This window comes from Typopeltis vanoorti, chromosome 13 (genome assembly GCF_054136105.1).
Source record: "Typopeltis vanoorti isolate ZY-2024b chromosome 13, IOZ_Tvanoo_1.0, whole genome shotgun sequence".
Lineage (NCBI taxonomy): Eukaryota > Metazoa > Arthropoda > Arachnida > Uropygi > Thelyphonidae > Typopeltis > Typopeltis vanoorti.
This window is the reverse complement of record NC_143561.1, coordinates 111,277,976-111,298,889: the sequence shown is the minus strand read 5'-3', so window position 1 is coordinate 111,298,889 and position 20,914 is coordinate 111,277,976. Positions and strand designations below refer to the sequence as shown.

Below are 20,914 nucleotides of genomic sequence, written 5' to 3'. Positions count from 1 at the left end.
TATATAAAATAAGACCCAATGCATATAAAATTTTGAAACACTAAAATGCAGATACTAAAGAAAACATAAAATTAAACACCGAATTGAAATTAGAAGAATTTCTAAATTTCTACACAGAATTGCAGACAGATAAATATTTTAAAAAAGACAGCTGGAACATTTAATGAAAATGAAAAGGAAATAACTAAAGAAGAATTAGAAATCAGCCTGAAAGAAACAAGAAACGGAAAATCGCCTGGAGAAGATAAGCCAGGTTCAAAACTATATAAATATGCAGGAACAAGATTCAAAGAAAGACTCCTATTATTTTAAAATAAAATTTATTCAACTAGTAACCCTCCAATAGAATGGAAAAAAGCAATTGTGATTCCTATCTTTAAAAAATGTAATGAAATGACCCATTTGGTATTGCAGTAGTGTTGCCCCAGTGCACTAACAAATGGGTCAGGTGTTGCACTACCCAGGTATTTGTATACACTTGGACTCGCCGAACTTTATATAGTTTCCATATTCAGCATGAAACTCCTTCAGTTTCTTATTCGGCTGTGAAACAATATTGGATGTAATATCCCTTAATTTAAATAATTTTATGTCACCAAATTGAAGCCTTTGGCTCTTCGTATATATTTAGTAATTTATTAGGACACCTTCTTGGCAATTCTTATAATATGGTATATACGTAAGTTCTGTTTGCCACAAACTTGCTATTATTAGGTCTAGCTACTCACTGATGAGACCTCAATAAAGGTTGAAACCGGTCTGGGTAGTGACCGTCTCACATAATGTAGAACAGTAATACAGCTCCTAGGAGCTGGGTTTCACATTATGGGTAAATACCAAGAATAGTGATCAGAGCTTGCTCCACCCTTACTATGAGTTGTCTCAGTGCTGCACTACCAAATGGGTCAGGTGTTGCACTATCCAGGTATTTGCGTACGCTTGGACTCGCCAAACTTTATATAATATGGGAAACAATATGGGATGTAATATCCCTTAATTTAAATAATTTTACATCGCCGAATTGAAGCCGTCCGCTCTTCATATATAAGAAGCATTTTATTTAACATATTAAAAGAAAGACAAATACTAAATAATATCCTAAAAGCTATCATAAGTATATATGAAAATAATCAATTTTCATTGTCTTTGTCTTTTTATTGCTGACCTACGTACCATATCTATTACAACAGTTATTCAATTTAGTCAAAGAATCTTGCAGACTTGCAGCAGATTTATTTAGAAGTATCACACCAACCACATAAAGCAAAGAGCTGCCATTAACATCTCCAATTTTGATATCAGGTTTAATACCATTTTCCTTCATAATGTGATCCATACAGATAATGAATAACAGAGGGAGACTAAGTATGCTTGATATAATTCCCCATTGACACCATATAACTGTAGCATATTGAATAGCTTCTTTCTTAGCACCTTGTCATATGTCTTTTCCAAATCAACAAAACTTAAATACAGATATTTGTTATATTCCGATGCTTTCTCAACTATTTGTCGTAAAGTGAAGATCTGATCCTGACAGCCTCTGTTTGACCGGAATCCAGCTTGTTCTTCCACAATTCTTCTCAACCGTTTCTCAAGTATACTTGCATAGATCTTGCCAGGAACACTCAGTAAGGAAATACCTGTTTAATTCTCACATGCAGTTTTATTTCCCTTTTTATATATGGGTACTATGAGAGCTCTAATCTAATCATCGGGAATTCGTCCCTCTGTCCAGGCTTTCTGAACTATGCAGTGCAGCCACTGTAAGACTCTTATACCACCATACTTCAGCATTTCTGGTTGAATGTCATCTACTCCTGCTGCCTTTCCACATTTCAAGCCTTTGATGGCTTTTTCTACTTCAAGTATGGATATGTATTCCTGACTGCATGCCTGGTCAGTGTTTTTTTACCACAGTGCCGTCATCACTGCTTGTTTCATTTAGCAGTTTTTCAAAGTAATTACTCCATACTTCAAGGATATCTTTTTCTCCCGTTTCATGTCACCTTTATCATCTCTAACTCCTTTTACAGCACTCTTTCCTCCATTCCTAAGCTTAAACAACCTCCAGAATATTTTGCCACCTTCTTGATATTTATTTTCTATATTCTTGCCAAAGTCCTCCCATGACTTCTGTTTAGCTAGTTTTACACAGTGTTTAGCATTCTTGCATTTGTCTCTGTATTCCCTAAGAACACAAGCTGACTTATTTGCCAGGAACTTTTGATATGCTTTCTTCTTTTCCTTCACTGTCTCTTTAACTTCCTGTGTCCACCATGGAGTTCTGATTTTTCTATCCTTGCAAACAACCTCACCACATGCCTCTCTGGCAGAATCAATCAATGTTTTCTTCAGAATTTGCCAATGAATCTCCAAGGTTTGATTCCTGTTCTCAAACTCTTTAAATTTTTCTTCAATAATCTTTGTGTATTTTAGTTTTATTAACTACAGTTCACATCTGAGAGCTGCTTAACTTTTATTCGCTTTAAAACTTTCTTACATGTTATTCTTTTCAATATGAAACTGCTCAAGACTAAATGGTGATCACATCCAATTTCAAATCTTCTGTACACTCTAGTGTCCTGCACCAGGGAGAAAACATCACTATCAACAATAACATAGTCAATGAGAGTTTTCTTATCCCTAGCCTCTTCTCTCCATGTGAATTTGTGCACATTTTTATGTTGGAACATTGTGTTAGTAATAACCAGTCCATGTCCTGAGCAGAAATCCAACAGATATTTGCCATTATTATTAGCTTTACTCTTTTCTCCAAATTTTCCCAAAATATTTTTGTATGTCTCACAATCATTTCCTACTCTGCTATTTAGATCCCAAACTAGACCAACTTTTCCTTTTTCATTGTGTCAGTTGCTTTTTCTAAAGCCTCAAAAAATTTCTCCACTTCTACCTTAGTAGAACCTTCTGTGGGACCATAGGCACAAATAAGTCTCATTGTCCAGTTCCCCATTCTCATATTTGCCCACATTACTCTACTTGAGACTGCCTGCCATTCAAGAAGATTAGCCTCGTATTTTGTGTTGAATACTATGGCTACTCCTTCTTTTCTTTGATTGTCATTGCCTGAATATAACATTTTGTATTTATTGCTCAGAAAGATCTCACCAGTTTTTGTCTTTTTTGTTTCAGTCACCCCTATTATGTTGATCTGGTACTTATCCAATTCCTCAGCTAGCTCCATTTCTTTGCCATTCAGGTTTCTTACGTTGATAGTATACCGATCTTTAACTCTGGTGATGGGTTGAGTTGGGGTTTGTTTTCAGATTTGTTCCAGTAGCTGACTTTTCGTTGTTTGCCCTGGTTCCCTGGCGAAAACAACGGGGGCCTTGTTTAACTGGGCGACGCCTCAGCCGGCATGAAATTTTGTCATGTTGCACCATCATTTGAAATTGTGGTTTAACCAATAAGAATACAATTTGGTCGGCTAAATCCCAAATTGCCAGCCCATTCTCGTTCATTCAGTATCCAAGTAGATACCCAACAGGGTGCACCATGAGAAGGTGAGGATTGGACATTAGGTCAGAAGCCCTGGTCGGTTCTCCGCATTCCTTTAAAGGCTATGTGGAGGTCTCCTCTCAGTTATACAGCTCTGACCCTTAAGCACCCCTTACTCATTCAATAATTCCATTACATTCTTTGCAATGGTCACTCTGTTACCATTACTATCCACCAGTGTCAGCCTGCCATAATAATTGTTCCTTTTGCTTGCTATATAGCAGAACTCACTCGAATTATCTTTATCTTTGAGCATACTGATTCAATCTATGCAACAAACTCAGCTTCCTTATTTTGAATACTCCTTACATTTGTATACAAACATAACAATTCCCCCTTTCTGTGAGACCATCCCACCACCAACATCCATCTCTACTCTAGCTGCTATACCACACCTCTTTCTTACTTTCTCTCTCTCTGGTTTGACTACTGCCATTCCCCTGATTCTGACTTGGACCCATTCATACCTATCTCATCCCCTACTGTTATGCATTCCATCATCTTTTCCTGTCGCAATCACATATTCAACATTGTATCCATTTTCCTCCAGGATAGGAGGAAAATTTTTTCCTCCTGTCCTACTACTGTTTAGCAGTGCTTTCCTACTTTGCAATAATATTTCATTATTAGCAAAACACTAACTTCTTAGCCACCTTCTCGCCAAACAATAGCTTCTCTAGTCCTGTAGTCTTTCTCAAGTCTGTATTCCCATTCTTCCTGCCCCTCATACATCATTTGTGTCCACAACTATCATTAATTTCAATGCTTGTCTTTCTTTCTCTGCACAGCATCAGTTATTTGTTTCAGTGTTCCACCAGGAAAGCATATTTTGGTGTGCTTTGCTATTTTCACACCTTTAATGATTGTGTTTTCATGCAATGCTACATGATTATCCTCTGACTCTTTCTTCATAATATTGATGTCCTTCTTCTCAATCATCAGCCAAGCTCTTCTTCAGGTGTTTAATCTCATCTTCCTGGAAACTTCATTTCTCTTCTTTATTTTCACTTTTGCACAGTCTTTTTCACTTCATTCCCTTTGTTATCATTATTGATACTTCCATCATTTCTGTTTACTACCAGTAATTCATTGGTAGTAGCTCCCATTTCGAAATGCTGTAACCTGTCATTCCACTTTTCACATACATTAATATTTTCTTCTTTTCATTCACTCTAACACTTAAAAAGTCTTTCATATTTTTCAATGCATACATAAAACAATTCTTACAATGCATCCACTATGAAAAATCCAGGGCAAAACTTGATCATTATTACAATGATTGAGATTTGCTAATGAAGCTTTCCATGCTGCAGATGTGCACTTCCCCATAGATGCCATTTTTGAAATAATTCTATACTGCTGGCCAGCTGAATGAAATTCTGTAGTGCAGATATTACTGCACTAAAAGCAATATTATCTTTATTGAATTCTCATCAGTGAAAGTGAGATCCAGAAGGATATAAAGGTTGAATTAATGCAGAAGTCATATACTTCCTGACACAAGTAGTAAAAATGTGTATCATCTTTTTATTAAAATGTTCTGGATTACAGATAGTTGCAGAAAGTTTTTCACTTGGTTACAAAGCATATTAAATCTTGGTTACAAAGCAAATTAAATTATATCCTTGTTTAATCCAAGAGTCAGCAAACAAAGTTTGTGTGAATAAAGATGCAAACTTTGCTTGCTTGTTTTATTACCTGTAAATTCAGTCACCTAGCTGATCAGCATAGCACTTTTGCTTATTCCATATTTAATTTGCCATCCTGACAAAATACTGTGCCTAAATATCTTAAATATTTTATTCATTCTGTAGGTTCTTCAATAAGAATGTAACTGACATTTTTCAAGTTCCTAGCTATTTTCAGGGTTTGTTGTTTTTAGTGCTGATTTTCATATAAAAATCTGTTACAGCATTTATTTATTCAATTCAAGACTTTTGCAGCATTGTAATGGATTTATACAGGAGAGTGCTTTTCTTTTTTTTTTTTTTTTTTCTTTTTTTTGGTGCTGTATGAAATGGTATGGCATATATAAAACCATCATATACACCATACTATTATATAAAACGTATATAAAAATACAAGTATCTTTATTAACAGTGACATACAGATGCGTCCGCGCGGTTAGCCTAGTGGCTTTGCGCTTCGCAACCATATGCCTGGGGAAGGAGTGTCCTAGGTTCGATTCCCGTCGGAGACGTGAGGAGCTGAAGGATCTTCCTCAGCCATAGCCAAGTTAGCCGGTCTTGGGCGCGGGCAGTAGGGTTTTTTCCGCCAGTTTATCTGGTGTTTTTCATCCCGCAAGCAGGCAAACCGGCCCCTTGAACATACAGGGATACAGCCAAGAATACCTTGAGGCATAGGAGTGACCATTCTATCCTCGTATTTCGGTTACGAAATCCAAGCATGCTTGGAAGGTTGTGGGCCTTAAAGGCCTGTTAAAACCAGTGGGATAGATAGACATACAGATGCAATACATTTAGCAATTTGTAATATTCATTAATTTTTTTTTATATAGTATGTAAATAAGCTGAGTTAATAAAATTCTTATTAAAAATGATTGTATATTTTATTTCATTTTTATATATTTACAAATTGATGCTCAATATAAAGCCTTTTGAATAAACACCCATTAATTAATAACTACCTATATTTTGGAAATGCTACATTGCTATCTTCAGGGATCACACCGACTTCAGTTGCCTTTCTTCAGCCTCATTTTCTTAGTGTCAATGCCTGCGTGCACCTATCATTATTTTGTGATCCCTGAAGATGGCAATGTGACATTGCCAAACTATAGGTAGTCATTAACTAAAATTTTTATAATTAATAATTGAGTTTACGTTGTCATTTCCTAAAAAATTAGAAGTATGTCTAACCAACATATAAACTTATTTACAAGAATTAACATGAACTGTGTATTATATACTTCATTCTTATTCCAAAAACTTTTGGAACAAGAATGATCCAAATTCATTCTGTGTTTAAAATCACTCTGTTCTTATCAGTGTTGACATTAATTTGCCATTTTTTGGATCTTTGTTCTAGTTCTGAGATTGCATATATCTCAGAATTAAAAAGATCAAAAAATCTTTTTAATTGCTAATGTGGATTGTACAGTGCCTATGATCATTGCAGTTTTATCTGTGGATAATAAGGTTGTGGTGGTAACTGTGTGTGATATATCATCCACATAGATAGCAAAGAGTAGAGGTGGCAACAGGAGGGAGCCCTTGGATACATCTGCTGTGATTATGCGTTCAGACAATCTTATTCCCTGTAGCTTCACTTAGAATGTGCAATTGCTATGATAGGATTTGGTTAAGCCTGACCAGTCAGTGGAAACTTGGTTTCTAGGGGTGTATGAAAATATTTCCATTGCGACATATTTTGTCGAATGCTTTGGCAACATCCAAGAAGATTGCCCCTGTGTGCTTTTTTCAGTTGTATTCAGCACTGATGTTTTCCTTTTCTGAAAACTTGTTGTTTTCACAGAATCCAAATTGCTTATCAGGAATGAGTTTAATTCTCTAGTGACTTTCTACAGTCTTGTTAGCATCACCCTCTTGGAAAACATTCCTGAGTAAGAGAGCAGGCTGATTAAACAACAGTTCTGAGGAAAATGTACTGCTTTTCCTGATTTTTGTATTAAGATTACATCAGCTACTTTCCATCATGTTAGGAAGTAGTGATATTGTGCATTAATACAATAGCATTAATATGAATTTTGTTGGAAATCCCATTTGGGCTGGTGTTTTCATATTCCTTCAAAATATGTGATGGTGGTTTGGTGATTTCATGTACCTCAATTAAGAAATGTCAGTTGGATGGAGTTTTCATAGTCTACAATTTAGCATTAATACAATACAAAATGTACTTTAATGATGAATCCACATCCATTGGGTGTAGTTTGGACCATGGCTATTGTCACTGGGATAGACGTTTGCATCTGATAATATGCTGGTAATCAGTGTATGGAACTGGCAGATGCTGGATGTTCAAAAAATGAGCTGATCTAGCTGAAGTAACCTGCATCTTCATTTCTCCTAATCCTAACAGAGCTTGAAATCCAACAGAAATGTACATCTAAGTGTGGCTTCCAAAACTGAGAGAGGAAGTTTTTACTAAAATAAAGAGTCAAAAGGTTTCTCATGAGAGAAGAAGTGTTGGATTCGAGAGATCCCTGGATGTTTCTGTACCTCTAGACTAAGAGATCTTTGTGAGTCTGATATATTATGCAATTTTGATAGTGATACAGTCTGAGTATTTTAATGCAAACTCTACTGCATACAGCTCAGTTATAAAGATGTTACACTCTAGTGGGATTTGTGCAGACATAAAAAAAAAAGTTACAGTAGATCTCACTAGGTCTTCCGATTTTGAACAGTATGTGTGAGCAGCCACAAAATCAGAGTATTCTATGAGTTTCAAGGACCTGCTGGTAAACAATAGGAGGGGTGAAATATTCAGTAGGCTTGCTATATGCTGGTATGTATAAATGAATGCAACAATAGAGGTGTGTTTAGTGGCATCTTGGCAATCTCAAGGGCTTTTAAGAGAATTTTTATCTGCAAACCAAATAGTTTTATAGCAGTCTGTTAAGTGTTGTGCTGATTCTCCTACTAAGGACGAAAAATAGTTAGTGACATGGGGTGGTGTGGCAGGGATTTTATTTTTGTGGTGTATAAAAGAGACAGCTGTTGACATTGAAATGACAAAGGTGGTTCATTTGCCTCAACATACAGACTAGGAAGAGGCGACATTCAAAATGCTTCAGTTGTAATTCTGATAGTCAATGGGGTCAGCCATTGCAGGGTACTCTTCCTGGCAGAAAAAGAGATTTGGGACCCATAATCAAGTTTTGATCTTATCAAAGCCATATACAAACAAAGCAGGAAACATCTGTCAGTACACCAAGAGGTAGAAGGTAGGATGCCAAAGATGCTGCTTTAGTGCACATATTTCATAACTGCCTTACATGAGAGAGAAAAGTAACTTTATTGTCAAATATGAGCCTCAAGAACTTGGATTCTGTTACAACCAGTGGTGAGCTATGGAAATTTTAACAAAGGGCTCGCATCATCGAGTAAAACACCGCCGTATTTCACACAAAAACTTTTATTAATACAGCTTGTGTACAAATTCCAATCAAAAAGTATGAGAGGACAATCAACCTCTAAAGACTATCATTTTTAAACAAATATTTCATGATCTAAACATGAAATATTTGCACACAATCAACTGTGTTAATTTATCTTATATAATAAAAACATTTTTTAACTATCAAAATATAATAAGAATGAAATGTTTTATAAAACATTTGACTGGCTACTGATTTTACCATACGATTGGCTACCAAAAGGGCAAAGGGTAAAGATAGCACATGTGCTTATTTTTTTTTCATCAAACTTAGGTGCATTCGTCTTAGAGGAGTTGAAACAATAATTCCAAATAATGTATACACTGCAGAATAAACTCATTTTTGTTAGGTTACCATATGAGTTTGTTGCTTAATATGTTTGAAAAAAAAAATTTTTTTAAATAAAAAAGGAAACAAGAAGAACAAGGGGATCGCAAATTTGAGAAAAATTTAACAAAGGGCTCACGCAAGCCCCTTATAGCTCACCACGGGTTACAATTGGGATTAATGTTTGTCCTAGTCAGTTCCAAGTTCAGTATTTTTGTAGTAGACCATGTGTGCAACAAAAATGCAAACAAACTGTCTTCTGCTGTGAAAATCTGAACCCATTTACAAGCAACCATTTTGAGAGATGTCGATGGATTGCTGCAAATATCTTTCTTTAACTATAGAATAACACATATGCAACAGTAAATAACTTTTTTATTATCTAAATATTTCATCTTATGTATCATAAGAAATATTAACATAATAAAAAATTTATTTACTGTGGCATACATACATACATAGCATAAAAGAAATGAGTCAGTGTACTAGCTGTGAAATGTACGCTTTGCGGAGTGCGGTCGGAGTGTGGTTAGATGATGATAAAGGATTGAATGTGTGTAGAAAATGTAGGGAGAATGCGGAATTGAAGCGTATTTCGGATCGTGAGTGTGATACTTTTGTCAACCTTCAAAATGAAGGAAATAGGGATATGACAAGAAACGGCAAAGTTGTACATGAAAATTGTGAGAGTGTGAATGATAGTATAAATGGTTTCTCAGAGAACAAAAAAGATGAGATAGATACATTGAGTGAGATCGCGTTGTTGAATAATGCGATAGAAAGAGCAAAACAGCAGCTAGAGTGCATGAACAAAAGTAGACTGAATGAACCAACCAATAATAAAAGGTATGACAGGAAAAATAGACGTATGAATGTGAACATGAACAAAATGAAGGATAGAGTGCTGTATGGAGACTCGTTAGTACGAGGTGTGTTAGTAGAGGATTTGACAAAATCGTACCAACCTGGTGCGACCATAAAGGATGTAACTGCGTCTATTAGAGAGCAAAAGGAAAGAGTGAAAGAAATGATTGTTGTGGCAGGTACGAATGATTTGAAAGGAGATAAAATGGAAATGATAGAAGACCTGAATGAATTGTTTGAGGTAGCAAAAGAAAAGAGTGAGAGAGTTAGAATGATTAGTCTTTTGCCAAGGTATGACAGTGAAATGTTTAAAAGGAGGGCTATAATTGCAAATGACTTTATGCGTGGGTTATGTATGACGAGTGGTGTGGAATTTGTGGATGTGTGGAGTGAGTTTGATGGGCGAAAGGATCTATATAAGATGGATGGCTTGCATTTGAATGGTTACGGTGTAAGAAGACTTGAGAAAGTGTTGCTGAATGTAGTGGATGTGCAAATTCAGGGAAACTAGATTTGTTAGGGGGGGGGGGGTAGAGATACAGTCCTTATGGAGGCAGTTGAATGTAAGAATGAATATAATATGCCAGAGCAAATAAGGACAACAAATCAGAGTGGGATAGTTAATATAAGGCATCAAGGTAGGGTTGGGGGTAATGGGGGTCTTAAATTCATGTACACTAATACTAGGAGTATTAGGAACAAGAAGGAAGAGTTTTTGGCCATGGTTGGCACTTCCAGACCACAGGTTATAGGTATTAGTGAAACATGGCTGACTGTAGATGATATAACTAGTGGGATTGAATGTGATGGGTATAGTGTTTCAGGAATGACAGAGAGAATAAAATGGGGGGAGGAGTATTGTTGATGATAGCTGATGAGCTCCAGCCAAGGAGAATAGAAGTTGAATTGCAGGATAGAGAAAAGAGCACATTTGAGGCCATTTGGTGTGAGATTGTGGCTAGCAGAACTAAATATACAATTGGGTGCTGCTATAGACCAGGTGATGGAAAAGATGGTGGTGACAGTATGCACAAGCAAATAGAAGAAATGGGTGGAAGGAGGGTGATTATTATGGGAGATTTCAACTATGGTCGCATTGATTGGAGTGAGGAGAGGACACATGGGAGGAAGGAACTGGATTTTATGCGGTTATTAAGGGATAACTATCTGCGACAGCATGTAATGGAAAATACTAGGGGTCAGAGAGTGCTTGACCTAGTAATTACATCTGAGGATTTGGCTGTAACAAATATGACCACATTGCCACCAATCGGTGAGAGTGATCATAGGGTCTTAACTTGGGAGGTGGCTAAAGGTGTAGAATTTTCAATTAAGACAGGGTACATGTGGAATTATCGGGCTGGAAAGTATGACAAGCTTAGGAGTTTGATTGGTTCAGTGCCATGGCATGTACAACTGCAAGGACTAGAAGTTGATAGTGCATGGGAGGTAGTTAAGAAGTGCTTGCACGAAGCAATGGCTGACTGTATACCTAGATTCCGAATAATAAATCAAGTAGGGGTTAAATGGATGAATAACACCATTAAGCTTGAGTTGCAAAAAAAGAAACAACTATGGAGGGAATTTAAGGAGAAGGGTGACCGGCAGGCACATGAACGGTATAAAGCGCAGGCCAGAAGGGTGACGAGTGTGGTAAGAAAAGCAAAAAAGGATTACGAAAGAACATTGGCCATGCAGGCTAAAGAGAATCCTAAACAGTTTTTTAGATATGTAGCAAGTAAAAGGAAAAATGTACATGGCAGATTGATTTTAAAGAATGCCGATGGTAGGGAGGTAACTGAATCAGTTGAGATAGTTGAGTTACTGAGTGAGCACTTTGCAAAAGTATATCATCAAGGTGGTGACATTGCAGAAACGAATAAACCAGTAGATTATACGGGAATTGTGGTTAATGAAGTGGAGGTGAGTAGTCTATTGCATAACCTCAATGTCAATACATCTGTGGGATTGGATGGTATACCAGCTCGTGTTGTACGAGAAGCAGCTAAAGAATTGTCAGTACCCTTGACCATTTTGTTTAATTTGAGTCTCGGGTCTGGGTTAGTCCCGAGCGGGTGGAAAGAGGGGAAAATAGTTCCACTGCATAAAGATGGTTCCAAGACTGCTGTTGTAAATTACCGACCGATTAGCATATCAGGAATCATTGTAAAGGTCTTAGAGAAAATAGTCAAAAGGAAAATACAAGATTGGATTGAAGAAAATGGGATACTGTATCGGGGACAGCATGGTTTTGTGAAGGGTAGGTCATGCCTCAGTAACTTGCTCACGTATTATAACACAGTGACGGCTGAACTGGATAAGGGTAATGGGTTTACGGTGATTCTACTGGACCTTGCCAAGGCCTTTGACAGGATTCCACATGGAATTCTAATCAGTAAATTGCAGCATATGGGGATGGATATACGGTTGGTGAGATGGATAGGAGGGTGGTTGACGGAGAGATATCAGAGAGTGGTTTACTCAGGAGTAGAGTCCACAAGACGGCCTGTGACTAGTGGTGTGCCACAAGGATCTGTTCTTGGACCAATGCTGTTTAATTTGTTCATAAATGATATAGGAAATGATCTGAGAGGAACAGTTCAATTGTTTGCGGATGATGCGAAGTTGGGTAGGGCAATAGTGAATGCAGATGACGTCAAAATTTTGCAGGATGATTTGGATAAATTGGAGGTCTGGGCTAAGGAGAATGGATGTCAGTTTAATGTGGCAAAATGTAAGGTTATGCATTTTGGGGTGAAAAGATTGGAGGCAGTTTACTGCATTGGTGGAACCCTGCTCCAGGAAATTGATGAGGCACGAGATTTAGGAGTGTTGGTGGATAGGGAATTGAAATTTAGGGGACACATTGCAAAAGTGACCAAAACAGCTCATCAAATCACTTGGTTGCTGAAGAATACGTTGACAAGCAGAGACAAGCAGGTTATTGTTCCTCTCTATCGAGCCTTGATAAGACCCCATCTAGACTACTGTGCTCAGATTTGGTCACCTAGGTTTCTTCTTGATGGGGAGGATGTGGAGAGGATCCAGAGGCGAGTGACCAAGATGATAGCAGGTCTATGGAATGGACCGTATGAGAACAGGTTGAGGATTTGTGGGTTGCAAAAATTGGTTGATAGGCGGAGGAGGGGAGATATGATTGAGACATTCAAATTACTGAAGGGTTTCTATAAAATTAATTCAGAAGATATTTTTGAGAACAGGGCTGGTTGTGGGAGGACTAGGGGACATCCATGGAAACTGGGCAAAAGTGTGGTTAGTAAAGGTGTTAGAGCTGGGTTCTTTACTTTTAGAGTAGTGAATGAGTGGAATGCGCTCCCTGAGTCTGTAGTGGATGCTGTGACAGTGAATGAGTTTAAGGCGAGGTATGATAGATACTGTATGAATGTCAGATAGTTGTGATGAATATGATTTGGGGCCTCCCTCGATGAGTCTAATGACTCCCTGGAGTTGCCCGTAATAATAGTAATAGTAATAATACATGTTGTTCTATAGTTATGGATTCTCCACAGGTTTCACTATATAAAAAAGCTATCTTTCTATGTCTTTCAAATTACATGAATGACAGAAGATGGTAAAGTTCATCCACATAGTGAACATTACTAACTGTTGGAGGAAGTTGTTCTGTGATCGAGTTGACCTTAATTATAAGAAGTGTGATACTTAGTACTGAACCTTGTGGGTCTCCCCTCTTGGGCATACACTTGGGAGAGAGAAGTTGGAAATAGAAGATTCAGTTGGATAGAAAGTTCTTTATAAAATGAGGAAGATTCCCTCTGAAATCAAAATTGTGTAGGTGTTTCAATATTCCAATTCTCCAGTGTTGTATCAAAGAAAACTGATAATAGATGCTCACATTTTAGGAGGGCAGAATGTGTTGTGTGGGGGGGGGGGTTGTTGCTCTCCAGAAACCATAAACAAGAGAAGTTAACCATGTTTTCCAGAATCTTGCACCTGGTCAGAGCAATTGGATGGTAGTTATTTGGAGATTTTGGATCCTTCCGTCACTTAGGAAAGGTATGGCAACTGCCTTTTACTGGGTATCCAGAAATGCATTCTCAGAGAAAATTCTGTTGTACAGGTGCAACAGTTGATCCATGGATGATGGTGACAGATGTTTTACTATCATGTAATAGATATTATCAATCCAGAAGTTGGACAGCACTTAAGCAAAGCAGCTTTCTTTTCCTCTTTTGTGTTGTATATTCTTCAGTGCCTCAAAGAACACTGGATTTGTTGTTTTTCCACTTTGCTTTTTTGAGTAAAGAATTTGGGGGGATAACAAAATGTTGATGTTTTAGCAAAAATCCCTCCAAGTTTATCGACAATTGTTGGTGGATCAGCAACTATGTGGCCATTGTGTTCAAGGACTGACATCTGGCAGGTAGCATATCTGCCCTTCATTTTCCACATTTTGTCCCAGACTTCTTTAATGGTGGTTGTTATTATGCAGGATTTATATTGGATCCAGGATTCCTTCTGATTCTGATGCTGGATGTGTCTTCCTTGAGCTTGGACATGAAAGCAATGTCCAAGGTTTATTGTTGTGGGACATCTCAGAAAATACCCTGAGCTTTTTTCTGGGCTTCTTTGGCTGTTGTACAATCATCATTCCACTATGGCTTAAGGAAACATGAAAACCAGTTAAATGTTTTAGGAATTGTAGTGGTCACAGATTGTGTAATACACTGTCACACGATTCACTGCACTGCTGATGAAAAAAGAGCTGACCACTGCAGCATCAAATTCTGCATCTGTATCTCTAGAGTAGTTATTAAGGTATTGGAGTACATGGTGAGTAATTGCATCCAGGAGGGGAGGGAGGGATAACACTTTGATTTTTTATAGAGGACAGCTATGGCATTTCAGTGGCATCTGGGCTATTATTGGCTATATTGCATCTGGGCAGCATGGTTTTCTTAAAAGTAGATCTTATTTTACCAATCAACTCACATTTTACAATACAATTATGGCAGAGTTGGATGGGGAGAGGGGCCAGATACATATCGATTCTTTTAGATTTTGCTGAAACACTTGACAGAATTCCACAAAGGAGGTTATCATACAAACAAAGGGATGGATATGCAAAGTAGGCTTGTAGCAGATTGGAAAGAGGTTATCTGACAGGTATTAAAGAGTGATATATGGAGGAGCTGAATCTAAGAAAATGAGGATAATTAGCAGGTACCACAGGGTTCCATTCTTGAACCACTATTGTTTAACATATATTAATGAGATTGGGGATAATCTTGAAGTAACCATTCAATTATATAGTTGATGTTAAGTTGGGTAATAAGGGACATTTCTGATATAGAATCTTTGCAGGCTGATTTAAACAGATCAATTCTATGGGAAAAGAATAATAAGATGCCAAGTTGGGTCAGATAATAAGGGACATTTCTGATATAGAATCTTTGCGAGCTGATTTGAACAGATCAATTCTATGTGAAAATGATAATAACCTTGCACTTCACATTAAACTGACCATAGTCAGTTTAATATTGCTGTGAAGTGCAAGGTTATGCTATATGAGCTAAACCCATTGCAGATTAAGTATCTCATTATTAATGGGAATTTTCTGCAAGAGGCTGATGAAACTAGTGATTCAGGGATAACGGTAGACAGTGAGTTAAAGTTTAGAGGCCATACTGCCAACATGGTTAAGATATCACATTGGATAACTGCAATGTTAAAGATAATACTAATGTAGGAATAAGGGAGTTATACTCTCACTTTACAAGGCCTTGATAAGATCACATCTGGACTGCTGTGCTCAGATATGGTCACATATGTTCCGTGGAGATGACTAACCATGGAACAGGCCTGGCATAAGCTAACCAAGATCATATTTTGCTTGTGTAATCTTACATATGAAGACAGAACAAAGGATTGTAGCCTTCAATATGTGAAAAATAGGAGAGAAGGGTGAAAACCCCTTAGTAACCTGTATGATTGAAGCATACTAACTATTAAGGGGGTTTTGGGGGTTTTACAGTAGAGATACAGAGGAAATTTTGCAGCAAATGGCAGATGGGAAGGGGAAGGAAATCAGGGTAAGGGTGTGGTCAGGAAAAATGTGAGGTCCAGGCCTTCATAGCATGTGGTGAGTGAATGGAATAAGCTGCCAGTGAACATTGTGGGTACATCATTTGTGAATGATGTTAAGGAGAGATAAGATAGGTGTATGGAATTTTATATACACATATGCACATGTAGATACATATAATTCAAATTATATAACATATAATAAGGTACAATCGTTCCAAAAGACTGTATTATAATTTTTAACATGCATTTATTAATTTGACAAAATGAATTAAATTAACTTAACCTATTATCTTCTTAATTTAATAGACAACAGTCTATTAAATTAAGAAGCTAATTTTATAAATTATAATTAATAATTTAATTATAATCATAATTAATAATATGCATGCATTTTGGAAGAGAGATAGTCATGAAAAACTGTGATTACTAAGCACAAGAAAAACTTACCAAGTGGCCTCAATACAAGATAAGATAATATATCAGACAAAGAAATAACACCAATGACATTATCTTCATTATCAACCACAACAAGTCTATGAACCTTAAAAAAAAAAACAGGCAAAAAGATTCGGAGTTTGTAAAATATTCTCTAAAACAAGCAGATTGTTAAAAACATAACTTAACCTATTATTTTAAAAATCAAGATGTAAGAGGAAGAATTTATCATAAAATATTATTACCAGAATCACTTATGTTTATTTTAAATGTCTGTATTTGTAAAATTTCTGGCTAAGTTCCATAGTCATTGTCAACACAATTATAGGAAACCACAAAAAAAGGGAATAACAATTTAATTGAAAACACATGATAGTATGTGCACTATGGGCTGCAAGAGAATAACTCCACCTGCATTAATAGATATTTAAAATAAATTACAATAAATAATTTAGTTAATAAATTATTTTTAAATATAAAACAAAAACAAAAAAAATTTAATTACAAATTAAGGAACACATGAATGCTGAGCATTAGTCAGTATAACTTTCAAAATTGAGAAAGCTTTAGGAAATCGTTTTTGTTCAGGTTTAGGTTGTGAGCGTGTGCTTCACAGCTTTCTTTGTACAGTCTTTCCAGAAGAAAATAATTTTGTGTAACACTGATTTTGTTCCACTGATTCCTGTATTTTGTAGATAATACATGGCTTGCTAACCTGATTTGTTGGGTTCCTGATGTTCTTCAAGAATTTGTGCAGAACAAAAATAATCAATAATTATGGCTGTTGTCCTAACCAACCTCAAGAAGAAAATACCAGAATTTGTATTCTATATGCGAGGACTTTCAAAAAAATAGCAAGATTATTCTGACATTAATTTACAAATCCCTTTCTGTTCAGTTTGCAAACTTAATACCTTCCTTATCTCATCTAAAGACAAATATCCTCCTCTTTCTTATCCTGGTGTTTACAGAATCCCCTGCTCTTGTGGCTTATGTTATTATGGACAAACTAGTTGTTCTGCACAAATTCATCTTGAAGAATTTCAGGAATACATATCATTTAAAGAACCCAACAAACCAGGTTTATCTAGTCACACATTTTCCACAGGATTCAGTGGAACAAAACCAAAGTGTTAAACAAAAGTTATTTTCTTCTGGAAACTGTTCCTTTCATGGGTTCCTTAATTTGTATTTATTTATTTATTTATATTTAAAAATAATTTATTAACTACATTATTTTATTGTAATTTATTTTGAATATCTATTAATGCAGATGGAGCTATTCTTATGCAGCTGCTAGTGCTATCAACCTTTTTTTTTTTTTTTTTGTGATTTCCTATAATTATTAGCCAAATTTACCCAAAAATTTTACAAACAAAAACATTAAAAATAAATATAACTGATTCTGGTAATAATATTTTATGATATAACCTGTTCTAGAAATACAGAAAATTCAATAAATCCCCCCCCCCCAAAAAAACCCTGTTTACTTGCACATGAAGACCAACAAGTGAAGGGTGGGTTCCCCAGTGAGAATAAGTTTCATTCTTTTTCTTTGGAGTTAAGAAAATATTTTATTCATATCCTGATATAATATAAATAGCACAAATATAATCTCAACAGAAATATTAGCTTACTGAATAGCAACAAATCAAGTAAAGTAATCAGAGTAAAGATAAAAACTGAGAATTGGACAATGAGTTGTATTTGTGGTGATCATCCCATTACTCAATCTTGTTGTTCTAAGAAGTACAGCAATGCTCTGTGACATCAGAGAAGGCAGCTAAACAAAAGGAAAAAATTAGTCCTTGTTGGAGATATAAACAGCAAATAGGAAATGAATACTAGACATAGAGAAATGTTTAGGAAATTTGTAAGAAAATAGCAAAGCTAATAATAATGTTAAGTGCCTACAGGATTTCTGTTCAGGACATAGATTAGTCATTGCTATTACCATGTTCAAGAATGAAGGTATGCACAAATTCTCATGGAGGGAAGACCAAGAAATATGAAATGCCTCACTCACTATATTATTGTTGACAGTGATTCTTCATGCTGATTCAGAATGAGTATACAGTGAATCTGAAACAGGAAAGGATCACTGTTTAGTTTGCACAGGATAAAACTGATTAACATACCGATAAGAAAAAGTGTTTAAGAAAGTTTAAAATGAATCAAAGTTGAGCAGCTTTCAGAGATGAACTGTAGTTGCAATATATAAATATTATTCAAGAAAAACAAATAGTAGTGTCTGAAAACAAGAACCAAACCTTGACGATTCAGGCAGAAGGTATGTAGCGAAGTTGTCTGCAAGAATAACAAATCAGAACAGCATGCTACACTCATGAAGTTAAAGAGTAAGAAGGAAAATATAGTATATTCAAAGTTCTTAGCAAGTAAGTCAGCATGTGCTCTGAAAGCATACAGAGAAAAAGGTAAGAATATGAAGCAGTGTGTAAATGTAGTGAAACAAACATCACAGGAAGGGTTTTATAAGAATACATATGATAAGGAACAATGATCTGGAGGCTATTAAAAAAAGTTTAGAAATAGAGGAAAGAGCACTGTAAACTGAAAATAAAGCTGAACTAGATGTTTTGAGTAATTACTTTGAGAGATATGATGCAGTAAAAGCCATCATAAACCTGAATATGCAAAGGCAGCTGCAGTATGTGATGTTCAACCAGAATGCTCAGATATGAGGGTATAAAAGTTTTACATTGGCTGCACTCCACAGCATAATTCAGAAAGCCTGGTCAGAAGATCAAACATGGGATGACTGGAGTAGGACTCTCTTGATACCATCCATAAAAAAGGGAAATAAAACTAAATGTGAGAAATGGAATTTCCCTAGTGTTCAAAGTACGATTATGTAAGTATACTTCAGAAGTGGCTATGAAATGTTGTGGAAGGAAAACTTAATCAAGCTCAGTTTAAGCTAATAAAATAAATTCTGTGTGATGATACAACGTTCCTCTTTATCCGGGAGTTCACAGTACCATCTAATCCCCTCAAATTTTATCTAGGCTCCAGAACCAGCATAGGCTGACGAATCAGACTAAATGGATCTGAGAGCTGGGTCATGAGAAAGATTAGGGGCATGAACAGATGGCATTAATGGCAATATCATATTAAAAACGAGGATATTAGGAAAGAACTTGACATTCTCAGTATCCAGGAATGCATTAACAGAGCTAATCTCAGGTGGTATGGTCACTTAAACAGAATGGGAGAGGAAAGATTAGCAAAACAAGTGTTCTCTGCACAGGTTGGCATGAAAAAGACCCAGAGGAAGACCAAGATATAGGTGGATTGATACAGTAAAAAGTGCCTTACAAGACAGAAATATAAAAAAACCTGATAGTCTTGAAGTCTTGACAGGTAACAGACTGATTTGGAGGAAAATTGTAGATAGGAAGTTAGTAATGATGTAAATTTTTCATGTAGTACCATCATACAGGATATGATGGTACTACATGATATCCTGTATGATTTCTCAAGGGTATATATTCCTGATATATACCCTTGAGAGTATATATCAGGAATTTGATGATGATGATTAAAACTTTTATAACGCTTTACAACTGAGGGTAAATTAGTTTCATTATAGAGGTACAAGGATTCCTTCTCTGGAAACCTGAGTTTTTCAATCCTTGAAAAACAGATAAACTATCCAGAAGAACATGTAGTTTACAGATATAATACACTGGCATCAGAGCCTTAGCTGTTTCAGGTGTAATTTCAACAGTGGCAGCCAGTGAAATTTTAACTGGGGGTGCTGCCAATACAAAATAAAAAAAATTTTTTTTTCCTAATCAGTAACCAATTTATTAATAAATAAATCTAGAGATTTATTTATTAATAAATTGGTTACTGATTAGGAAAAAAAAAATTATTATTTTTATTTTGTATAGGCAGCACCCCACTTAAAATTTCACCGGCCGCCACTGAATTTCAAACAACTTAATCATAATCCTGCCTATTCTTTTCCTCATTAACCTTCAACCTATTTGAATAGTAATTTGAATCTCAGTATGCAAAATTTCTAGCCCATTCAACTAATGTTCCACAGCCAAATATAACAGCACTATTTGGTGCTGTTATAATTGGCCGTGTGTTATAACTCATGTTATAAATAAATTAAAACATGAATTACAGATTTAACAAAGCACAAAAATTATGAAGATTTGTTTAATCTGTAATTCAACTAATGCTTTCAAGAGTAGAGTTCCCAATACTTGTTTTAACGCAAAACAAAAATTATCCTAATTAGCAACAGCACCCTAATTTCTTATTCTACTTTGAATTTTTGTGTTTGTTCTTTAACCTTTAACAGGTATAAAACAAAGCAGAATAATTGGGGGGGGGGGGGTGGCACAAATGCTTTTTAAAAGGTTCCCAGCTTAATTTGTATGGCATAATAAAGGCCTTTAATGTCTTGGGAGGGGATGGGAGGAATATAACCCAATATAACCCAATTAAAATTATTAAAAAGCCAAATTATTATTATTAAAAAGCCAAAATTTTGATCTAATTCATGACAAAATGACAGGCTAATTATAT

At 35.9% G+C, this 20,914-nt stretch overlaps 1 protein-coding gene across 9 annotated transcripts in view; it reads right to left on the bottom strand.

Annotated features, from left to right (window-relative positions):
* Nucleotides 1-20,914, bottom strand: part of LOC150100469 (5'-AMP-activated protein kinase subunit gamma-1-like) — an 855,293-nt gene that overhangs the window by 13,229 nt on the left and 821,150 nt on the right. For 8 of the 9 annotated variants that reach the window (XM_090402487.1, XM_090402491.1, XM_090402488.1 and 5 more), the window contains one exon: nucleotides 16,364-16,457. The exons of the other annotated variant lie outside the window; for it this stretch is intronic. In XM_090402487.1, coding sequence (XP_090258613.1) covers nucleotides 16,364-16,457 — 94 coding nt within the window. The remainder of the gene's footprint in view (nucleotides 1-16,363; nucleotides 16,458-20,914) is intronic. 9 annotated transcript variants of the gene reach the window in all.